This window comes from Polypterus senegalus, chromosome 12, assembly GCF_016835505.1.
Source record: "Polypterus senegalus isolate Bchr_013 chromosome 12, ASM1683550v1, whole genome shotgun sequence".
NCBI lineage: Eukaryota > Metazoa > Chordata > Cladistia > Polypteriformes > Polypteridae > Polypterus > Polypterus senegalus.
Window position 1 is genome coordinate 114,785,626 of NC_053165.1, and position 22,090 is coordinate 114,807,715.

The 22,090-nt window shown below is 33.6% G+C and overlaps 1 protein-coding gene across 3 annotated transcripts; it reads right to left on the reverse strand.

The window, feature by feature from the left end:
* Positions 1-366: 366 nt before the first annotated feature.
* Positions 367-9,599, reverse strand: nr2f2 (nuclear receptor subfamily 2, group F, member 2). 3 transcript variants are annotated; one of them, XM_039773293.1, is made up of 3 exons: positions 9,206-9,599; positions 3,084-3,611; positions 367-733 (listed from the first exon to the last, which is right to left on the reverse strand). In XM_039773293.1, the coding sequence occupies exons 1-3, from the start codon at positions 9,246-9,248 to the stop codon at positions 459-461; spliced, it is 846 nt and encodes a 281-aa protein (XP_039629227.1). In that variant the 5' UTR covers positions 9,249-9,599; the 3' UTR covers positions 367-458. The 3 variants fall into 3 exon arrangements, with proteins under 3 accessions (XP_039629227.1, XP_039629225.1, XP_039629226.1); XM_039773291.1 differs by lacking the exon at positions 9,206-9,599 and adding an exon at positions 4,721-6,242 and having other exon boundaries at positions 3,084-3,629; XM_039773292.1 differs by lacking the exon at positions 9,206-9,599 and adding an exon at positions 4,721-6,237.
* Positions 9,600-22,090: the final 12,491 nt, after the last annotated feature.

The window sequence follows — 22,090 nt, forward strand, 5'->3', positions numbered from 1 at the left end:
TTTGGAACCAGAATAAAAAAATACAAAAACTATAGATACATAGACACAGGACAATTTAATAATAATTTGGAAAAGAAAACTTACTTTTTTCTTTTCTCCTTATTTTCTCCAAATTCTCCTTTTAATGCACTTTATATTGTTTTCCTTAATGTTTAGCAAAAAAAAAAAAAGAAAGAAAACAACAAAAAAAAAACAAACTAAAATTTCCTTTTTACAAAAATGATAAGTAGCATGTTGATCAAATCGACACATAAGTTCTTAAATGCATTTTGAAAGTTCGTTGAAAGTCTTTTCTTATTGTTGTTTAATTCACAGTCCTTTAATGCCTCTCTTCTTAATATTGTAACAGCAATTTCCCTTCTAAAAAGAAAGGATTTATTACATTTGGAGTCTTAAGCCTGTCTTTCTTTCCCTGACCCTTGTTCGTTTTTTTTGTTTTGTTTTTTCTCCTTCTACGCTTATTGAATTGACATGTAAGGCCAGTTAAAACTGCTCCCAGATAACAACATATCTCGGATGAGGGTTTCTATCGGGGTTTTACCTACCAAACGGACGAAAAATAATTGCTCTATGACAGACGATGATACTGTACGGAGTGAAGGCAGACGAAGCAATAGCTTTCCAAAGCGAGTTGGCTGATTGGGGTATTGGCTCCTCACATATTCCTCCAACGCGCACTGGGACTTCTCTTGCAAACTTTCCACATGGGCCACATCTGAGAGACCACAAGCATCTACAGAACCAGAATTAAAAAGGAAGAAGAAATAGTCAGATTAAATGCCTTGGTCAATTCTCATGCGTCAGTTCATATTTTAGAGTACAACAATATTTTCTATTAGACGTGACACGTTGGTTGTTTAAAAAACAAACACTACATAATAACAGAAAAATACGTTACATTTTTTATGATCATACTTGTAACTTTTTGCAGACTGACAGAAAAACACTTTTGCCGACTGGATTCTCCTTCATGTCATATCGCAAGTGGTGCTTACGCATAATTCCCTACACTAGTTAATAAAGAATTTGCTTTCATCGTTGTCGCGTCCATCTGTCTGTGTGTGTGTTTTAGCTTGATGCGGTCCACTTACTTGTGAGCGCCTTCTCGAGTAGAATGTTTCCTCTAATGCAGTGAAACTGACAACTGTTCCTTTAAAAAGCCTGTTGTCAATTTGGCCTATTCAGACTCAGCCATGCAAACCGTGATCTCTGTGTTGGACTGAGAGAAGTTGCATTTATTTATTTATTTATTTATTTAATCAGTTATTTATTTTTTATTCTTTATTCGTCTGTCTTAAATTGCCCCCTTTACTTATAAGAATAAAAACAGGTATACGTGAAGGGAGTTTAGCATGAAAACATCAAAACTTACTAAAATCGTCGGTTTCAGATTGTCTAAACAACATCTGAGGTTATGGCACGACCTTTCCAGTGTGTGTGTGTGTGTGTGTGTCTACGTCTGTGTTTTTTGTTTTTTTTTGTTTTGCATTAGGATTAATCCAAACCTAATGTGTGCCCAGTTCCATAAATATTACAAACTGAAACCTTCGCGGACATTCATGCGTATTCATGTAATGTCTGAAAAAATATGGCCGTCGAAGAAGTGCGCTGGCGCATGCTATGTTATTTTGTATTATTGTTTTCCCTTCTATTCATCTATTTAAATTGAAGGTTGTCTTGCTTATAAGAACATATTAGAATAATGAATATATGCACTATTAAACATGAAGTCACAATGTTTAGCAAGGGACTGACGAATCGTCGCTTTTCAGTTTATTCACTAATTTACTGTCTTGTACAAAATCGGATTATTCGACAATGTATCTTGTATTGTAGTGTATCATAATGCAGCTTAATGCGTGTAGTGTCGAAAGTCATTGTGCAAGGCTGGTGATAATATTTTACTATTGGCCTTATGTTATAAATATAACAATAAAATAACTTAATTAAAATGTTAAAGTAGATAGATAGATAGATAGATAGATAGATAGATAGATAGATAGATAGATAGATAGATAGATAGATAGATAGATAGATAGATAGTATTAAAATTAGTCTGAGTTTATCAAAGTCCTACCCTGTAAATTGTATATTGTTTTGTATGTATGTGTGTGTGTGTCTGCGCTCGTGTGTGTAGTACCAATTCTTCTGAGAAAGTAGGGGATACCACCCACGCTGGGAAAGATCCAGAGGCAACCTTAAATCCTAAGATAACCACAATTCGAAAATCGGAACATCGTGTAATTTCAAAGCAATTCACTAATTTATTAATTATAATAGCACCGATATTTTTTTCACATAGTGTGAGTATATTACAACTTTTAAATGTCATGTAATAACTTTATCTAATAATTTAACACGGCGTTACATAAAAGCAATTACTAATTTAATACAGTTAATGCCTTGAGGATTTTACCATTAAAGACGATGTCAAAGAAAGAAAGAAAGAAAGAAAGAAAGAAAGATGTACTCGCTCAGCACTTTGTAATTTGCAAATGTGGAATTTTTAACAAGTCACGCATTTAAATGAAAAATAATATTGTTCAAAATACATAGTTTGGAAGTATCTGTTTCTTTTCTTGCGATTTGAACGTACATATTGTATATATGCTGATATTACCTTTTTCGAAATACTTCATATTCTATGTTTACAGAGTCAATAATCGATTTTTTGTGTTGCTCGTCTATTAAAACGTAATCACTGCATATGTAAAGTTGATTATTTTATGTTAACATTGTTAATTCGAAAACTAGACAGTAGCTTGTATAAGTGCTCTGTGGAAAACGGTTGCATTCATTGTCATTTGGAATTGGACTACAGAATCTCAGCAGTAAATAAGTCAGGGCCGACCTAGTTTTAGCTGGGCAAGACTCGGACAGAAGGTTGCACGTGTAATTTTCTGAAGCTGCCAGTGGGCCATTCATGTACTGTATTAATGGCATTGTGAAGAGCAAAATGCATGAACACATTTGCTAAACTAAAACAAAACATAAACAGCTGCACAGCTTATAAATACATTAGTCATAATGACAATTTTATTGTAATTTATTTTATTGGTATAAACATGACCTTATTGACTTACCTGTAGTGAACAGAACGATGGCCTTAAGACAACTGTATTCGGCGGAGTCGACGTGCAAAGCTTTTAGTTTCTCCACTTGCTCTTGGAAGATCCGTATGTGATCCATGAAGGCGACAACTCTGTCCGCTGACATGGGCGATGCATGGAGACCAGCAGCTGCCAGTAGAGGGGCTACATGGAGTGGCATAGAACACTGGGCAGCATTGAGCACAAACAACTCGCTCCAGGTTAACCTCAGGAGAGCCACCTGGTCCGTTATCTGGAGATCTGGGAAGAAGGGGATATTCCGTGCCCACTCCACTGCACTAAATAACATCCTGGCTGCCAGTTCACAAATGTTCTCTATGCCCATTATGTTGTTAGGCTGCATACACTGGCTGCCATAACGGGAGGTTGGGTAGGGCTCCGCTCGAAGAAGGAGAGAGATATATCCGGACAAGTAGGAATGGCAGTTCAGTGGATCCCCATTTGTCAAGGCGAACTGGCCGTGATGTGGTTGCGTAGGCGGCATACGTCCCCTTTGAACGGCTGCAGTAAAAAGAGAAACTGCAGATGTTGAAGCCTGAATTCTACATGCTTTAACCATGCTTATCTATCTATCTATCTATCTATCTATCTATCTATCTATCTATCTATCTATCTATCTATCTATCTATCTATCTATCTAAACACAGTACAGACTCTGAGCAGATCACGCGCGTTTCTTTTAGTCTACAGCATTGTAATACTTCATAAATCCTAAACTCTTATCTGGCCCACCACATTAAAAACAAACAAAACAAAAAAATATTTCAGTTAATATGCGTTTAAAAATCTCAGCTGACTCGATTCATTCAGTTAAATAATTGTATAAATTGCCACTGGGCAAAAAAAAAATAGCAACTATTTATAAAAGAAATATTAATATATATATATATATATATATATATATATATATATATATATATATATATATATATATATATATATATATATATATATATATATAAAACTTTTTAAAGAACTGCTTCATTTAAAAGTAGTTAACGTAAATGAGAAAATATAACTCTGACAATTTAACGACTGAGGAAGTAGGGCCAACAGTGAACTGTTGACAAACTATTACGCACTCATTTTGCTTTAGACAAAAAAATCAAAACAACCCCTTCTACCAGCACTGCTGCCCTCGAAATTCTCTTCTTTCTAAGAATCCAACAGAAAAGATTAAATGTTTAAAGAGGGAAAAAGGAGGTCAAAGGGAAAATGAATGCGTATCGTTTATGTCTACATAAACTGACGTTTCGCTTACCAACATTTCATTGTTTTTTTAATTCATATTAATAGATTGCACTAACAAATCAGTTAGACTGCTGAATAGAAGTTATAGTATTAAGGGGTTGTTTTTGTATATCAATCTACTAAAAAAACAGCAACATTAGGCGAAGTGAGCTTACCGAGAAGAAATGTAAACAGAAGAATGCGAACCATGTTTAACAAGCAGAAGTAATCAAGGTATGGCTGATAGCTGTAGAGTTTCTGTTGCTAAAAGCTACCGTCCTAAATAACAGATACACACCATGCAATGCTATGGGAAAGTAAAGAGGCCACACAAATACAAATAGACAGTCATAAATAAAATAAAAAAAAAATTCCAATACCTTCCCGTCTCATGCCAACTTTGAGGCATTTTTTAAGGCGGCAATATTGACACTGATTGCGATGGTGCTGGTCAATTGGACAGTTTCTGTTGGCACGGCACGTGTAACTCAGGTTCCTCCGTACACTCCTCTTAAAAAAGCTTTTGCAGCCTTCGCAGGTAAATTGGCCATAATGTTTACCGCTTGATTTGTCGCCACATACTACACACTCGATGTGCTGCGGCTGCTGCTTCTCCCCTGTTTGGTTTTGTTGGCCCGCCTGGCTGCTCGGCGTTGACTGTGAAGTTGTTGTCGGGGGCCCCCCTTGCACAGGCGTTTGAGGAGTTGGTGGGGCCACCTGAGGCGTTGGTAAAGAAAGTGGTCCTCCTTGGGATGAAAGGGTCCCCTGCGTTTCGGCCACATCGTCCTGGGTGCCTCGCCACACTACCATTGCCATATCTATCAGACAACGTTAAGAAACTTTATCCCCCCCTTCTGTTCTTGCTTCTGTAGCGTTTATATATCTGTCAATATATATATATGCATACATATATATATCTAACTAGCTACCTCTCTATTTATATATATATATATAAATATATATGTATATATGATTTTTGAAGATGCACAGAGATTTTTGCTTTTTCTTGGTTGCTTTAAAAAGTCAGTGCAAATATGAATGAAAAGAAGGTAATTGAATTGTCCGGTAGTATTTCAGATTGAAAAAAATAAATAAATAAGTAAAGCAGCTGTAAATAATTCTTTCTTCTTCTTTATTCTGTATATTTAAATAAAACTGATTTTTCGTCGAGCTGAAGATCGACTAGCGTCTAGAGGCCAGGTCCGGGGAAGCTTGCTGTCAGCCATTCAGGAAGCCCATCAGAAAGAAGAATAAAAGGATGGATGAAGAAGAGGTTAAAGATTAAAGAGCACAAAAAAAAAAAAAAAAGAAGAGAGAGACCGACTCTTAAGGTGCCAGTAAGAAACAGTAAAAAGCGATCCTTTTTAAGTTGAAGTCCCGAAAAAGCTTGCACTGATACAAAAAATATATCTCTGTTTCTCTCTCTCTTTGTCTGTATTTTTATATATATACATATATATATACAACTACATATGTATATATACAGATCAGTGTCTTCAATGTGTCCTTCTTCTTTCTATCGCTCTCGTAGCAGCACCGTTGAATCTAGTGGTCGAGCCAGATATGAAGAGTCAACTCTCCAGCAAGCGATGGTAATAATAAAAAGAAGATCACAACCTACGGAACCTCCTTCTTGCGCGTAAAAATGATAATAAAAAAGAACTGAGAATCAAAGTGATCAAATATGTTAAAAAGGGGGAGGTTAGGAAGTGAATGCGATTTGTAGGAGCTGGGCAGGCAGAATGCTTTCTCTCTGATCAGCTCACTGAGCTCTCTATATAGTGAACTTTGACACGACTGCTGCAACTTAGCACACGTTACCATAGAGACGAGCTTCCTTATAAGGAAAGTGACTGTGTTTGACTGGTCAGAGCTCTTGGACCGCCTCCTCAACCCCATTGGCCATTAGGCACTTGTGCTACTTGGTGCTTTGCCAAAGGGGAAGAACCGCTTGGTCCTAAAGTCGGTAGAATATAGACAAATATAATATTTCCATTAAATTTTAAATATTTACAAATATTTTAACCTATTCATCGGTGCATCGATTAAGATTAAACACAAGTAAAGTCTTATTAGTGTATTCAAATGTGATTATGCATGTGTTATTTTTATAGTTTATTTTAATAATTTCATGTAAAAGTCATTTTGAATAAAAATGAAAAATACTTAAGCAATATTGTAAACAGTGGAATACGGGTATGTTTAGTAATAGTGAAATTAGCATGCTTTATTATAATGTTTCATGCTTTTCTCCTTAAAATCAAGTACACAGCGCATGATATCTTTCAGTATTTTCATTATACATGAATTACCATCGAAAAACAATATTGTAGTTTATCGATATTTATTTACCCATAATTTACCTTTGCTGTCATTATTAAAGTACAAGAGCCTACTATCTTTTCTCTACCTTGACGTGCATAACTTTTGAGAGCATTTAGAAAGGTAAGCATTTTTATGATTTGGCAATTAAAAGGAAAATGCAATTCAATTTTACACATTCCAAGAGATATTAAAATATAATAGCGAAACTGTAAAGAGTGTTGTAAAATTTCTTTTAAACTTTTGAGAGAGACTTTAAAATGCTTATTTTGAGTGTGAACAGTCACTGAGTAGAACACGTATTGTGTACATACAGTCTCCTTTCTTTATACGAGGGTTAAGTGTTTAATCATAACTTACAGTTTATCATCAGATAGTAGATGTATATTAAAATAATTTTTGTTTTTTGTTGTGTCGCGACAGTATTACAGTTTGGATATTGTAGGAATTCAGATGGAATCAATCAACCAACCAATCAGTCTGCTATCTATCTATCTATCTATCTATCTATCTATCTATCTATCTATCTATCTATCTATCTATCTATCTATCTGTCTGTTTCAGTTTACTACACATTGTGTTTAATTTTTTCAAACATATTTCACAATAAAAAAACTATGATTTTTTAAGTGTAATTGAGCGTAAGAATTTAGTAGTCAACTGTTTCCCTAAATGTAAGTGCGAATATTGAAATATAAAACAAATTGGATTCCTAATAAGATGTAGACGATCTAAGCAGGAAAAAAGTGACTACTTTCATGTAGCTTTACATTTAATGAGATATAATGCACAATAAACATTGTAATAATATGGGATAATAGATCTATGTAATCCACCCGTCATGAACATATCCCTTGCGTATGAAGAAGCAAATAAAAAAAAAAGTTTCTTGTCCAAGAACAAACATGCATTAATTCAAAAGCAAGTGTATTTATTAAAGCATAAAGTCTTTACACACAAAGTACCTACGGTGTATTTTACGGAGATACTTAAATGTAGTATGCAAGTGATTCCAATACTTGTTTTTTTTTTGGATATTTTATTAGAATAGAACCCGTTATATTTAGTTCTTGTTAATTCGTATGTGAAAAACCACCCATTTATGTATGCCTGTTCGCGACAGTTTAAAAAAACGCAATTTGTAAGCGGGAATACAGTCGGTAACGTGCAGATCAAGCAATAATAACAATAATATTAACAATAATAATTATAAAATACTAAGGTTTATTTAGAGATGGCATATCTCGGTGTGAGAAAGAGACTGAGTGTGTGCGGATGAGAACACCAGCGTTTACTGATTTACTGTTACCATTCTGCTTTTAATCGGTGTCTTAGTTTTGTTTTCATTCTGCGATACTGACCCATCATGAATTGGAAAAGTGGCTTCCAGTGTGCTTCTTAACTTCTTAGTCTGAGCAATTTTTAACTACGGGCTTGTGGCACTTTGAGAATCACCAGGGGCTGTCAGAGTTGGGTCCTCTGAAAAATTTACAATGCTAAATCAGAGCATATGCTGGCTGGGATTAAAAAAGTGAAAGACGTGGATCTATTACAGTGCCTGGGTGCCCCCTAGCGTATGGTTCATTTCTGCCTCGAAACGAGCTTCAATATGCGGGAGACCTCTTAAAATGAACGGTTTGAGCTCCCGTCTCTCGATAACATAACAATAAAAATCTTCTGTCCTCTTTAATCTCCTTATTCCTCTGATTGTTTTTGTTTTAACTAATTGTCTCCGACATAATGGAATAGATCATTTCTCCGCGGTGTGTTTTTTTTTTAAAGAGAGGTGTCTTTTGGTCTATACCGGACACCTTTCACAATCTCTGGCTTTTTGTCGGACACATTAGATTTTTTGGCAGATTTCAGATAACACATTTGTGAAGTATTGGTTCATATCTAGTAGAAAAGAAAAGATCTTTCTTTAAAATGTTTCGTCATGCATTGGATCCAGACATTATTTTTCTGCCGGTAAGTACACTCTGCATGTTTTGCGTGGTTTTTACAATGAATGCAATACTTATGACGGTTTTTTCTCCATTCGTATATAATCAGACGAGGTTCATAAATAATGCTGTCTTTGGAGAAATGAAGTGCCATGTTGTAACTCAAGATTATTACCTGAAAACTGTTTTGCAATAAAAAAATTCTAATTCGTTTCTGTTGTAATAGTGGTAATACACTTAATAAGATATGAATAAGACAAATCATTTTAAATGGTGTCACTTCTTATTAATACTCCTAGTTAGGGTATAGAAACTTGAAAGCATAAATAGTCTGTTTATAATGGTCTATCGTTTTTCATCGTCAGTGTTCAACACATTTGGTTGTGTATTTAAGTTAATGTGTTTATATTCAGCAAGTTCCTATGAAGGAGCTGTTTAAAATTTATATGTAGATATAAATATATATTTCACTACATATATATCAATATAACTATATATGCTTAACTGTATACTTTTAACTATATACACATATATATATAGCCACAAATTAAGCAACATAAATACATAAATGCAAGAAATACATTTTCTGCAAACACGTACCAAATGCATATTTTCTTTGTTCTGCTTCCACGGCGGATTGCATCTTCGTCCTTAAAATTATGGAAGAAAAAACAGGTCTTCTTTATTGCCAGGTGATTCAAGGCAGTCTTCCCACCTCACGCATTTGTCTATCGAGTATACATGAGACACTTCTTAATGTTTATTGAAGCAGTCATGCAAACCGGTTAAAAAGTAGGCTGTAACCTTTAGGATTCGGAAAAAAGAGGTATAACATAAATATTAACAACCAACAGGGAGTGCTTTCCTTTTGAGGTTTAACTTTCACTTTTTTTGAAAATCCTTATGTCGTAACGTTTTAACAGCTTTTGAAATTTGTTTAATGTTTACTCCTTCAAAGGAAGAAAACTAAGGAATGTCGAGCCGCACCTATAGGAAATCCCCAAAAACCCAGGCTGAAAGATGACTTTGGGTGCTTCACGTTCTCTTTTTCACTGACGGAGGGATGTACTGAAAAACCCCTTTTGCGTTGCGGGTCAGGGTAAGGGTGAGAGAAGAGGTGAAGAAGCCGAAAACACAAGCACGCACGCGCGCGCGCGCGCACGAACACACACACACACACACAAACACACACACACACACACACACTCACACACACACTCGCGCACGCAGACACTCACTCACACACACACCCACACACGCACACACACAATTACCACCCCTCCCCCAAACCGCACACCTGCCATTAGAATCTTTGGATTTTAATATAGGTTCATCAGAAATAATTATTTCCACATTTAACACACAGTGATGTGTCCCTGTCCTTAAAGTAAGCATATTGGTAGAGCTTTATTTGAGCAGGGACGGATATGTTAAAAATGGTGCCACAGGCAAGAGAAAAAGTTTTATGTTTATTCTTTTCTATAAAGTACGATGGAGTGTGAACAATGAGTACTATTTAATCATAAAAACAAAGAATTCATTCATTTCAAACAGATAACTACTTGAAATCCATAAGTTTGAACATAGGAAGCATACCAATAGGTCCTGATAAAGCATGCAGACAATATAAGTAAAACATTTATTATGGCATATGGGTAATATGGTATTTTTAGATCAGCAAATCATTTACGTCCATTTCCAAGTCTTACACATAAATCATAAAATTAGGTTGGTAAGACTGAACAGTTTTTGTTTGTTTTCTTACTGTATTACATTAAAATACTATCTATCTATTTATCTATCTATATAAACACACGCACACACAAACACACACATATATATAGTCTCAGAAAAGATGCATGCACATTTTAAAGAAAACAAACTTGCAGACCTTAGAAAATATTTTCATTTGGTACATATTTAAGTAGTATTAGTTTAATATTATTAAGCGTTGCTACATTTCAAATGCATGTCATTCGTTTTCGTATCACCGTAGGCAATTAATTATTACAAGCTGACTGAAGAGCATAGTGAGTGCATACAGGTTATTTATTTATTTATTTATTTATTTATTTGCTGCATATCAGTGTTGAGTAGAATAATGTCAGCCCATGTCTACGTAATATGATAAGGTGACTGTTTTAAAAACAAGACATAGTGGAATAAAAATAGCAGTTAAACGTTCTTCCAGTAGTCCAAATCCAAAATACCTACAATATACAGTTTTGTGATGCTTATTTGGAAGCATAGCCTTTGGCCGTTCAGTTTGCTGGAATTCCAACTCTTCCAGGTTTGCAAGGGGCGATTTTTTAGTTACATGTTTTTCAGAAAAGAATTCCCAAGAGACTAAGCTTTATCTAAGAAGAATTGGTCTCAGATTGTGTGAAAAGGACAGAAAGGGTCGCTTCAAATCGATTTTTATTTGTCTCGTCCTGTCTTTTCGGATCAGCGACTTTCAATAGACACATAGGTGCTCTCTCAACCAAAAAAACTTGTGCAACATTTTCTGCTTCAATTGATGCTAAATACTAACAAATACATCTTCAAGACAAATAGACTTCCCAAATTTTCTGCTTATGCAAATAGTGTAGGTACCTGAAAGGCTGGAAAAAACATTTAACTCAGTAATTCACTCATTTCTCTGGTCACTTTTAACCAGAAACTCAATTTCACTCTCACACATCCCAATAAAATACTACGAAGTGTAATATAAATGGCAAAGTTAGTCTTAATATAGGCTATGAATTAAAAACATTTTTAAACATGCATGATGTTGGATACGCAATAGTCACAATTACAACGCAATATGTGTTAGCTCCTGTAAATCTGGAATAGGTCAGCTCTCAGGTAAGTAGTGAAACGGTCGCTGTACTCCCAAGTATTGATACCGTTATCTTTTTTACACCTATTTCAGTGTTATTAATGTCAACAGTGCAGACAATTATATTTATTTTATTATTATTAATTGTAGGTTTAAGACGAAAAAGATTATGTCAGCAACAAAGATTGACAATTAACTAAAAACGCCAGTCCTTATGAATGCAAAAATGACAGACAGAACAAGTATACCTCAGCGGAATGTGAAAGTTTATTTTCCCAAAAAAAAGGAGTTTACCAAGTTATGTTATTTATTTCCAGCTATGTATTAATTAATTAATGTTAACATCCATGCATAAAAAAATATTCTTTCAATTTATTGTTTGGGTGTCGCACCGAGAACAATACATATATCTGTAGATGAACTAAACATAATCAAAATCATATTGTTACTACTAAACACTACAAGTAATAATAATAATAACAATAATAATAATAATAATTACAGGAAACACCTTTGACATTGAAAGTATATTAATTTACAGAAGAGTAACTCTAAACTAAACCCAGTGAGACCCCATCATAAAGTCATACACTAATACACACCAGCCCACCTCCTATAAGGATCTTTATCGATTCGGACGAGAGCGAGGATGTCACCACACTAAATATTTACTGATCACACACAAATAGCGGGAACTTTAACGATTTTTTCCTACTCTAAACGCAGAGAGAAAGGGGCAAATCACTTTATTGTTGCTTGTAAAGCAAAGAGCACACACTGAACTGTAGTGTTTTAAGATGTGTCTTCAGCGGGATAAGAAGAGTTAGGAGAATCGATACACAGTGATTAGGAGCCCAGCTGATGGGAGTATAAGGACGATAATGTCCGCTTAGTCTTTGCAAACATTACCGGATCTGACGAACTCCTAAACAACTGAAATGGTACCAACTTATGCTCGAAACAAACGGACATTTTGAGTATATATGAAGCATTACGAAAAGAAAAACGTAACTATTTTATCTATTGTGTGGAATGGAAACATTAGATAGAATATATACAGTGCTGTATATGTAAAGGAAAAACCGGCACAGAGAAGAATATTTTTTTACATAAAAGTAGGAACTCGTTAGACAAAGAAAAAAAAAAAACTACGGATCGGAACTATCAGAAACGAAACATAACTTACCACAGAAAGATAAGTAAGTATAAGTTTGTGTGGCTTTTTGTGTGTGCGTGTGTGTAGCTTAGGCAGGTTTTAAAAATAAAAATGTAATGTAATTGACGCTCTTTCTTTGAAAATCCCCAATAAAAGCTGAAACTATTATCTATCTATCTATCTATCTATCTATCTATCTATCTATCTATCTATCTATCTATCTATCTATCTGTCTGTCTAGATTTGCAAGAAGCAAATATTGATAAACCACACATATCGAACTTAAACTGACCGTCATGAAAAGTGAATTCTGTGCTTTTAGCTGACAAGATGATAATCTGGGAGTACAATCGTCTGAACATTTAAAACCTCTTTCATTTATTTCACTTAAATCTTAACTCAGACCTGCCGCAGTCCACTGAGGATGGGGGCATCAGAAACTCTGACCTCGGGTCAGGAAGATTCTACCCCGATTAACCCCATAGACCCAACACTGAGCAAAGGTTAACCAGGCTAATTAACTTTAAGAGACTGATTGAGTCGGAAATGCAGAAATCTAAATAGATAAAGTTAAACTTTTTTTTTTCAAAATGCTAACGTAAATCACTATCTATCTATCTATCTATCTATCTATCTATCTATCTATCTATCTATCTATCTATCTATCTATCTATCTATCTATCTATCTATCTATCTATTACAAAAGTAAAAGGATGACAAAGTATAGTTAGCAACTCGCCATGCTAATTCTTATATAAAGATAAAAGCATTATACGAGCCAAATTAGGTTGGCACTTTAAACCAAATGAGATGTAAGTTACTCAAGCACAGCTGAATAATTTCCAAAATGTACAGCACAAACATTACACGCGGACAGTCTTTTTTTAACTTTTAAACTGCCTACTATGGTTGTAAACAACTTGCTAGAAATTCACTGTTATAATTATAAAATCCAAAGGAATTATACAAAAAAAAAAAAAAAGCTAAGCATAGTGATTCATAAATGTTTTTATAGTAGCTTGAATATAAATTACTTTTTAATTCCACAGTTTCATTGAGGACCAGATAATCAGATAACGAGGACCTTATAAAATCTGTCTTGCAAACTTAATCGCTAAAAGAAAACAGTTTTTTGTAAACAAAATTGCATTTCTGTCATAAATGACTGTCATTTTTACTTTTCAGTGAATGTGTGATAATATAGAGTCCCTTAGGATAGATAGATAGATAGATAGATAGATAGATAGATAGATAGATGTTTTACAATGAATATTGTCTTGTGTAGTCTGTACATACTGAATATTAAATCTCAAATGATAATTTAAAGAATGTCTACCGATAGCTCAATTGAAATTTTAGTTTCATTTTTTTAGTGTTCTGAGGATGCATTCCTCATTGTTATTATATCAACAATGTGCTATTAATTTATAATTATTTTATGCATTTGTATCAAAGTATCTTTTTGCAGTACTAATATTATCAAATTCAACTGTAGCCTATTTAAAATATGTTTTATGTTATATACAGTGAATTAAAAGTTTAATGCTTTAACAATAGAAGGAGCTGTGCTGGAGTAGCATAAATACTACAAACCATTGTTTTTCTCTCTCAATCTGTTTATTTTTCTTCAGGTTCATGGCTGTGTGGATGCTTATATACCTTTATTATATATTGTAAAAGCCTTATCTCACAGTTCAGCAATAATTATTTTTTTTGAAATGCCAGCAATGTTCATTTTTTTTGTAGAATTTAAACAAACTAATTTGTACTTTATCGTCACTTTTTAAATTTAACATTCTCATACATAAAAAGTACTCTAAACTAGATATTAAGTATTATTTCTTAATACAAATATATACATATGAAGGAACTAGATGACATATGAATTTTTTTTTTCCCCAACATTATTTAGAACTGGGAACATCACTAAAAAAGCTGGCAACAAATTTTCTTCAGTCTGTTGAAAGATGTTCACTAGGTTTGCATTAGTTACATTTTGAATTGTAGAACATGCAATGAATTGCCATAATTTCATACAAATTCATTTACCTTGGTAGTGGCAGGTGTATTATACATATGTTTAAGTAAATTACATTTCAAATGTAAAATTACACATGCATACATTACATAATACATTTGTAAAGATAAATATCAAGTGTATGCTAAAATATGTATTAAGGTAATTTTTTTCACAATATAATTCAAATATTTCTGGCAAAAACATTTGAATGTGTATCAGACACATATTCCTTTTGAAAATTCTTGGTTACTATGACTTTGTAAATACATCACCTCTAACTGATTTGTGTGGATGTATTTAAAAACGCATATAAATGAAATTTGAGAATGTTATTTCATATTGTTTCAGTTTCCAAATGCAAAATAATCTATCTATCTATCTATCTATCTATCTATCTATCTATCTATCTAATGAGCTCTCTGGTTTAATTTTATAGGAGTTATTTTGGATAATCAGATAATACACACTTATATCAGATCATTTTTGTTAACAGTTAGAAGAAAAAACAAAAGGTTTTCTCTGCTGACATTTTCTACTTATTGTTATTATAGTCACTAAAGCAATTTTTCCACTTCTTTAGATCTCCAGTATAGTAAAATCACTTCTTCATGTAATTTTTTTAGACACATGCGAAACATAAATCTGAACCACTGGAAGCTAACAACGGGCTTAGTTTAGCCATCATTGAGTATAATAATGTTTATTGTAATACAGAAACAAAAAAAAGTAAGAAAATTAGCAGAAAGCTGTTTTTAGAAATATACAAAAAGGTCATTGTGAAAAAAACAAATCCCTTGCACAGATTAATATATTTTAAAGTCCACAATAAAATACTAAAATGGCCCTTTTCTTTAAAATTTCTGTTGGTATCCTTTCTTACTGTGTACTTGATTCACTGGTGCCAAAGAAAAGCCTATCATGATTTTCCCAACAGGTGATGCAAAGTGCATTTCTGCATGCAAAGGTAAAAGCACACACCTGCGACGGGGCTGGTAGTGCTGAGATGCAACTCCTAAACTATAAGCAGTGATGCAGCAGGGACTAAATGAGAACACTTTGATGAAGAGGGGTATGCAGAATGTCTCCAGATCACTACTTGCTACAGGTTTAAGAAACATGAAATCGGTGATTGGTGGATTTTATTTTTTCAATCAACATGAATCTATAAAGTGTTTTTTTTTTTTTTTGCTCCATCCAATATATTTGGGCTTATGCAATTGTATTATTCTTAGCAGCCTGAGTACTCCAATGCTTTAGGTTTGAATATCGTACCAAGATGCTCACTCTGTGGTGTTTGTAAATTTTCCCAGGGCTTAAATGCTTCTCCAGAACTGTGTTTTTTTTTTGTTTGTTTTTTGTCTCCTCTCCCAGTGTTAGCTAACCTGGTAACTTGTAATTGACATTGTTTGAATAAGTGTGGATGTGTGTGTGTGTGTGGTTATGCCTTGTAATGAACTAGCACCGTAATGAGCATTGATTCCTGCCTTGTACATGATGCTGTGGGGATCGGCTTTGTCCCTTGGTGACTCAATAAGTCAATTAAGACAGTCAGACAATGGAAGAATGGACAGAATCTGTATGATCCTGTAGCTGAAAAAGCAAGCTAAATAATTCACCAATATATTTAGCCGATATTTATACATTATATATGATATGTATGATAAAAGCCAACATATTTTATTTGAAGGATGTCTCTAAGTTGTGTAGAAAGACTTCATTAAAAATCACACCTATTTATAAAAATAAGGTAATCTTTGAAATTGGTAGTTAGAAAAAAATTTCAACCAAAATGTGGTAATTTTCTGAACCAGATCAGCCAAAGTAATTACTATTCATTGCATGTCTTATAATTGTTCAAATGTTTTACCTATTACTGCACATGTCTTATGTGTCTGAGAGGTGCATTATTGTGGAAAATGTAATTACAGAGAGTGCTGCAATTTTGTAGTTTTGAGATTGTTGCTGAAAAACTGATTTGAGAGGTGACTGTCTTTACAGTTTTATCACTCATAACTATTTTTGTTCTTTGCTTTGTTTCACTTTTAGCATTTAAACAGCTCGCCTAAGAAATGCACTTATAATCAGCTAATTTCTTGTTGACAGAGGATATCTGATTGTTTGTTATGTCCGACTACATAACTCTTGCTAATTAAATGAGAGGTTTCTGCTATTTTGTTCAGAAGACAGATATTTAATGCTCATGTACATGGGGACCATCCAATTATTGTGCATAGCCTGAAAGCCTCTAAAGTTACAACCCTCTGGCGTGGCATTTTTCTGATTTCAAGGGTGGCAGGGTCAAAGAAAAGAGTGAACATTGCAGCTGAAAAGATTACTGGCTTCTTTCAGCTCATACTTTCATTAAAAAAAAATATTGAATCTTTTTTTTTTTTTTGCCAAAAATTATGCTCTTCGAGTTTAAAGTAAATACTACACATTTACACTTTATTGAGTCTATGTTTTCTGTCCTGGAATACTACAGGTTTTAACTCATTTTTAATGAGAAGGTGGAATCTGTTCTTATAAGAAAGGATATATTCACTATTATTGATTAACTTCACAATTTCAAAATCTTTACCAAAAAAAAAATGAAAGATTCTGCCATCCTGTAATCCATTATTTGTACAAGTAAACACATTAATAAATGTAAAAATGGAAGCAATAATTTAAAACAATGTGAATCTGCAAAATACCGTATCATTACATACATGCTTTATTTTATCCTCTGCATTCCGATTGACTATAAATGCACAAAAGAGAGGATTAAAACTGCAATAGATAGATAGATAGATAGATAGATCCTTATAACATTTACTTAATTGTTATATAATTAATTTATTACATATTACATATCTTATATAGAGTAGATGAAGACTGGTCATTACTGCTGCCTCACAGCTCCAAGACACTAGTTTCTAATTCCATCCCAATTGTTGCTTTTGTCGGCACGTTCTCTCTGTGTTTGTGTGAGTTTTTCTCTTTTATACTCAGACTTTCCTTTCACAACCCAGAGGTCTGTATACTAGATTAATTGTTGGCTTTAAATTAGCTCAGGGAACAAAGATGTGGGCATGAACGTACCCTGGTATGTATTGTGTTGTGTCCCAAGCTGCTGCATATTATTTGATTCTAAACTTTGCTCAAGCAAGTTTCAAAAATGGAGGAATAGCTCTTGTATGGTACTTGATTCCTATTAACCGTGTGCACAAAAATACCGGTAAAAAACAAATTGGATTGCCTAACTTTTTTGATTTACTAATTTAATAACTGTGGAGTTTTATTATGCCTAATGTATTTGATAGTTCCTGCTTCTGAACTATTCACATGCAATAAGTTTATTTTTCAAAAATTCTAATATAAAATTATAGAAAATCACATTTCAGGCACTTTGATATTTTTTCTTCAAATTAATATATAATACGTCTGTCCATCCATTTTTGAAATGTTTTTATCTGGTACAGGATTATGTGGTGCTGAAGCATATCCCAGGTGTATCACAGCAGGAACAAACCCTAGACATGATGCCAGTCAGTCTCAGAATACAATGATATAAACACTCCGTTTTCACTCGTATCAAGCCAACTTAATGCTGTCAATGCACTCAAGAACAAGTCTTCAAATTGTGCACAAAGGAAAAAGAAATCTGAATATTCCACATTCACACAGAAACCACCACGACCAGGAATCAACCTATAGGTCAAGTCCTGTAAGGTAGCAATAATACCCAAGCTTAAAAAGAAAACCAAATTACAAATGCTTATTCCTGACAGAGCAACAGAGTCATAAAAATGTCATAGATATTCTATGTGGCAAAAAGGTTTTTTTAATAACTTTAATATTAATTTCTTTTTGCTTTTATATATGTTAAATATACTTACTTAATCTTAATCTAATTCATAGGTTGTGGGTGATGGAGCAAAAGAAGAAACAGCCTGGGACAGACAGGGGTTCAGTCCCTCATAACTTATTTGGCTAATTTACTGCAAAACTTAGGCGGTCTGCAGGAAATTCAGATAGCGGGACACAAAACCAGGGTGAGCAGTAAGAGCTTATATAGGCACTGAATGGATCAGGAATATTACTTAATTTAGATTTGCAAGTCAAAATCACTAACCTCTATGCCACCACATTTCCCTATACCTGCTATGTATTGTTAGCCCTGCTGCACTATAACTCCAAATGTTTAGGTTTAAATCTGGTTCCAGTCACTACCAAAGTAGAGTTTGCACATTCTCTTTGTGTCCATACAGGGTTATTCTCCAGTTTTCTCTTGCAGTCCAGAAATTTGGATGTTTGCTTGGTTAGCTATTGTAAATTGTCCCAAAATGCATGAAGGTGGGACATTTGCTTAAGTGTTCGCTCTTGCACCAGGAAGCAGGATTCAGAATCAAGTTGAATGAAAATATAAGTCATTTTTTATAGATCTCTTTGTGGTTTGTTTCTTTCATGTGGTACCACTACTCCACGAAGTACGTCAGTACTGCCAGATTTTGTAGTAGTCACACCTCATAGTCTGCCCACAGTATGCAACTTATACTATGATAAGCATGTGCATTGTTTTGCATGATTGTCACAAGTTCTTTGTTCATTAGGACATATGGTGATGTTTTTGATGATATTCTTCTTTTGATCTGCATTTTTTTTGGACTCTGACTTGCATTGCCTCTGCTTGGGCTATGGTCATGGAAGGAATAGGCAAGGCCATATCATTTAATATAACTTTCTTTCTTTCTTTCTTTCAGTATTTAGCTATTCTTTCTTTCTTTTTTTCTTTCTTTCTTTCTTTCTTTCTTTCTTTCTTTCAGGATTCTTCTATTCTTGTCTAAGAAATTGACAATGACACTATACCACTAATGAGAACAAAAGCAGTGTAGCAAAACCTTATGGAGTGAGAAACAAAGCTAACATCATAAAGCAAGATCAAAACAGCTTTCATGCCCATTACTGATGCCAGTAATATAAGAGTGAAAGTGGCAGTAATACAGGAGTGAAAGTGCAATGCACTGGCAGAGAGAAACTGGATGTCTGCTGTGTCTGTAGAAGAGTTTCAACATATCAGAAGACATCATTAATGAAAACAAACCATAGACCTACAATGGGAATAACAATACCAATTACACTAAGGTACATTTGTAATGCATAGTGTAGATTTCCTTCTTCTGTATGTATATAATGACAGCTTTTTTTCTTTCATGATATACATTTTACTCTAAATGACATTCTAAAGTTTTAACTAATAGTTTTTTGGCTAAATTCGGCCTTTTTCTATTCTGCCTGTCTCATTTTGATTAAGATGCACTAGATATTGCCAAATATTTTTTCATTCATAATTGTTTATTCAGAAATATGATTCAATCTGCTCCCTCTCCTACATAAAGATATATGATATTGAAGAATTGGTATGGAAACTTAAAAATTAATCACAATACTCAAATGTGAGTTGCAGTTGATTCCTAGCAAGTATACTATTAGTACTGAGTTTGAGGTTTGACTGGGTTTCACTCCTGTAATCAGATTTTCTTCTATATTACAAAATTGTGTTATTATTATTAATTGGCTACGTGTGAATGATTATAGGTGTGTTTATATTACTGTGTCTTGTGATGACCTGGCATTGGATTAAGGACTGGTTTCTGCCTAGTCCCCATTGTCTCCAAGGTTAGGTTCCAGATTTTCATGATACTATACAGGAAAAAGCAAAGGTGCCTAATAGATGGATGGATACATTAGTTGAATGCTGAAAAGTAATGTCCAATTGCAAACATTCAAATAAACAGATGGATAAATTCATAGTATGCAAAAAGTTAATATCCAAGTGTACACATTAGAATGTATGAAATGTATGCACCGACATAAGAAAAACAGTTTAAATCTTGGAAGTCCATGATAAATAGCAAAAATAAAGACTCATTTTACCTCTTTAGGAACATGGCATTAAATTATATTTTAATGCTAAAAGGGTATTTTGCACAAGTAAGCAAACATTTAGCAAAATTGTGATTGCTAAAACCTAAATAATATTCTGATATACAGTATATTAAACTTTAGAATTTCAGATTTTTCAAGCTGTCACTACATATTTCAAAATGTTTTATAAGCTGTCATTATTGTGACTGTGTTGGATTTTCATTTCATAGTATAAAATTATTATTATATGTTTTACATACCAACATTTCAGTGTGCTTGAACAAGCAAACTGCAAAAGAAAAAAAGAAAGAAAAAAAACTAAACTGCTTACATGCCTTCAAAGCAGAGATGCCACTGTAGTGCAAGGCTCAGACATGTAGGATGCTCTCTTGTTTGAAGCGTAGACTTTCTGCAAAATAAGCACTATCAATAAAGATCCATTTACAAAAATAAACTCCATTATAAATGTTTACATATAAACTTTGCAGAAATTACCATGAAGAATGGGTTTTATTTATTTAAAGGGTAACTCCTATCTCATATATTTAAGTATAAAAATGCTGAAAAAGATAGGACATTCTCCTCTTTAGAAATACTGCACTTGAGTGATTATGTAGCTTGTAATCTGTTAACACTTAAAACTCAACTTTCCAAAACACTGCTGCATAAGATTTTTATTTTGACATATGCACATCTCTTCAGCCTGATAGCAGATTTGTTTCACTAGTCATAGAACTAAGGTTAAGAAACCCAAAACATTTTCCTTATACTTATGAGTGACGGATCATGTTTTAATTTTGTAAAATGATTTTCAATTGACAAATATTGTGCTATGTCTCACCAGGAACAAAATAGCAGACATGTCGTTAATATCTTTCTCAAGTTAATACATAACTTTTAATAATTTTAGTGTCATGCTTTTTTGGAAACACAGCAATATATATTATATATTATTCAGACTTTTTAAATTATCTCACGATAAGGTTTGTTTGTAATTAATCTATCAAACAAAAAAACTGAATCTAAAGAAGAAAAAAATTCAGAATGGATTTTGGAAAGCAGACACTGCATCTTTAAGGGAATCTTGTGCTAATGTAAAAGTGTTGGTTAGACCTTCCTTCTCCTCAAAGTCTGTGTGCCCCCAGGGCCAATCTAACACGGCAGCAGACTCAAGAAAGCTCGCAGAGTTCGATTCACCGGTGATGGATTACAGTGTCAATTTAAACGGCGAAGGATTAATTTGTTTCAATGATTTGTCTTTAGGCTGATGCAAGCCGTCTCCTCCACCTAGAGTCTTTACTATGGGAAAAAAGCATTTCTCTCTCGCATGCCCCTATATAAAAACACACACTCACATAGTAATAATCTATCTACTGTAAAAAAGCAATTCTGAGACAAAATCATTTCCAATATCAAAATTATTCTAACACATTATTTATAAACTGGAAACACTAAACAAGAATATCTTTATGTCATAATTGTTTTAATCTAGATTTAATTTTTTAAAACAAACAGTCTGACAATTAAGTTTTTTTATCATTGATAAACAATCCTTAAACATTTTTAAGTAGTATTTAAACA

Bases quoted from the DNA above. Each gene is read 5' to 3' on its own strand.
- nr2f2 (XM_039773291.1), bottom strand. From the start codon at position 5,156: ATGGCAATGGTAGTGTGGCGAGGCACCCAGGACGATGTGGCCGAAACG. The intron at 3,630-4,720 runs GTATTGGAATTT...CAACATCTGCAG, and splicing joins AGTTGGCATGAGACGGGAAG to TTTCTCTTTTTACTGCAGCC. The intron at 734-3,083 runs GTAAGTCAATAA...CTGGTTCTGTAG, and splicing joins CATCGTTCTGTTCACTACAG to ATGCTTGTGGTCTCTCAGAT.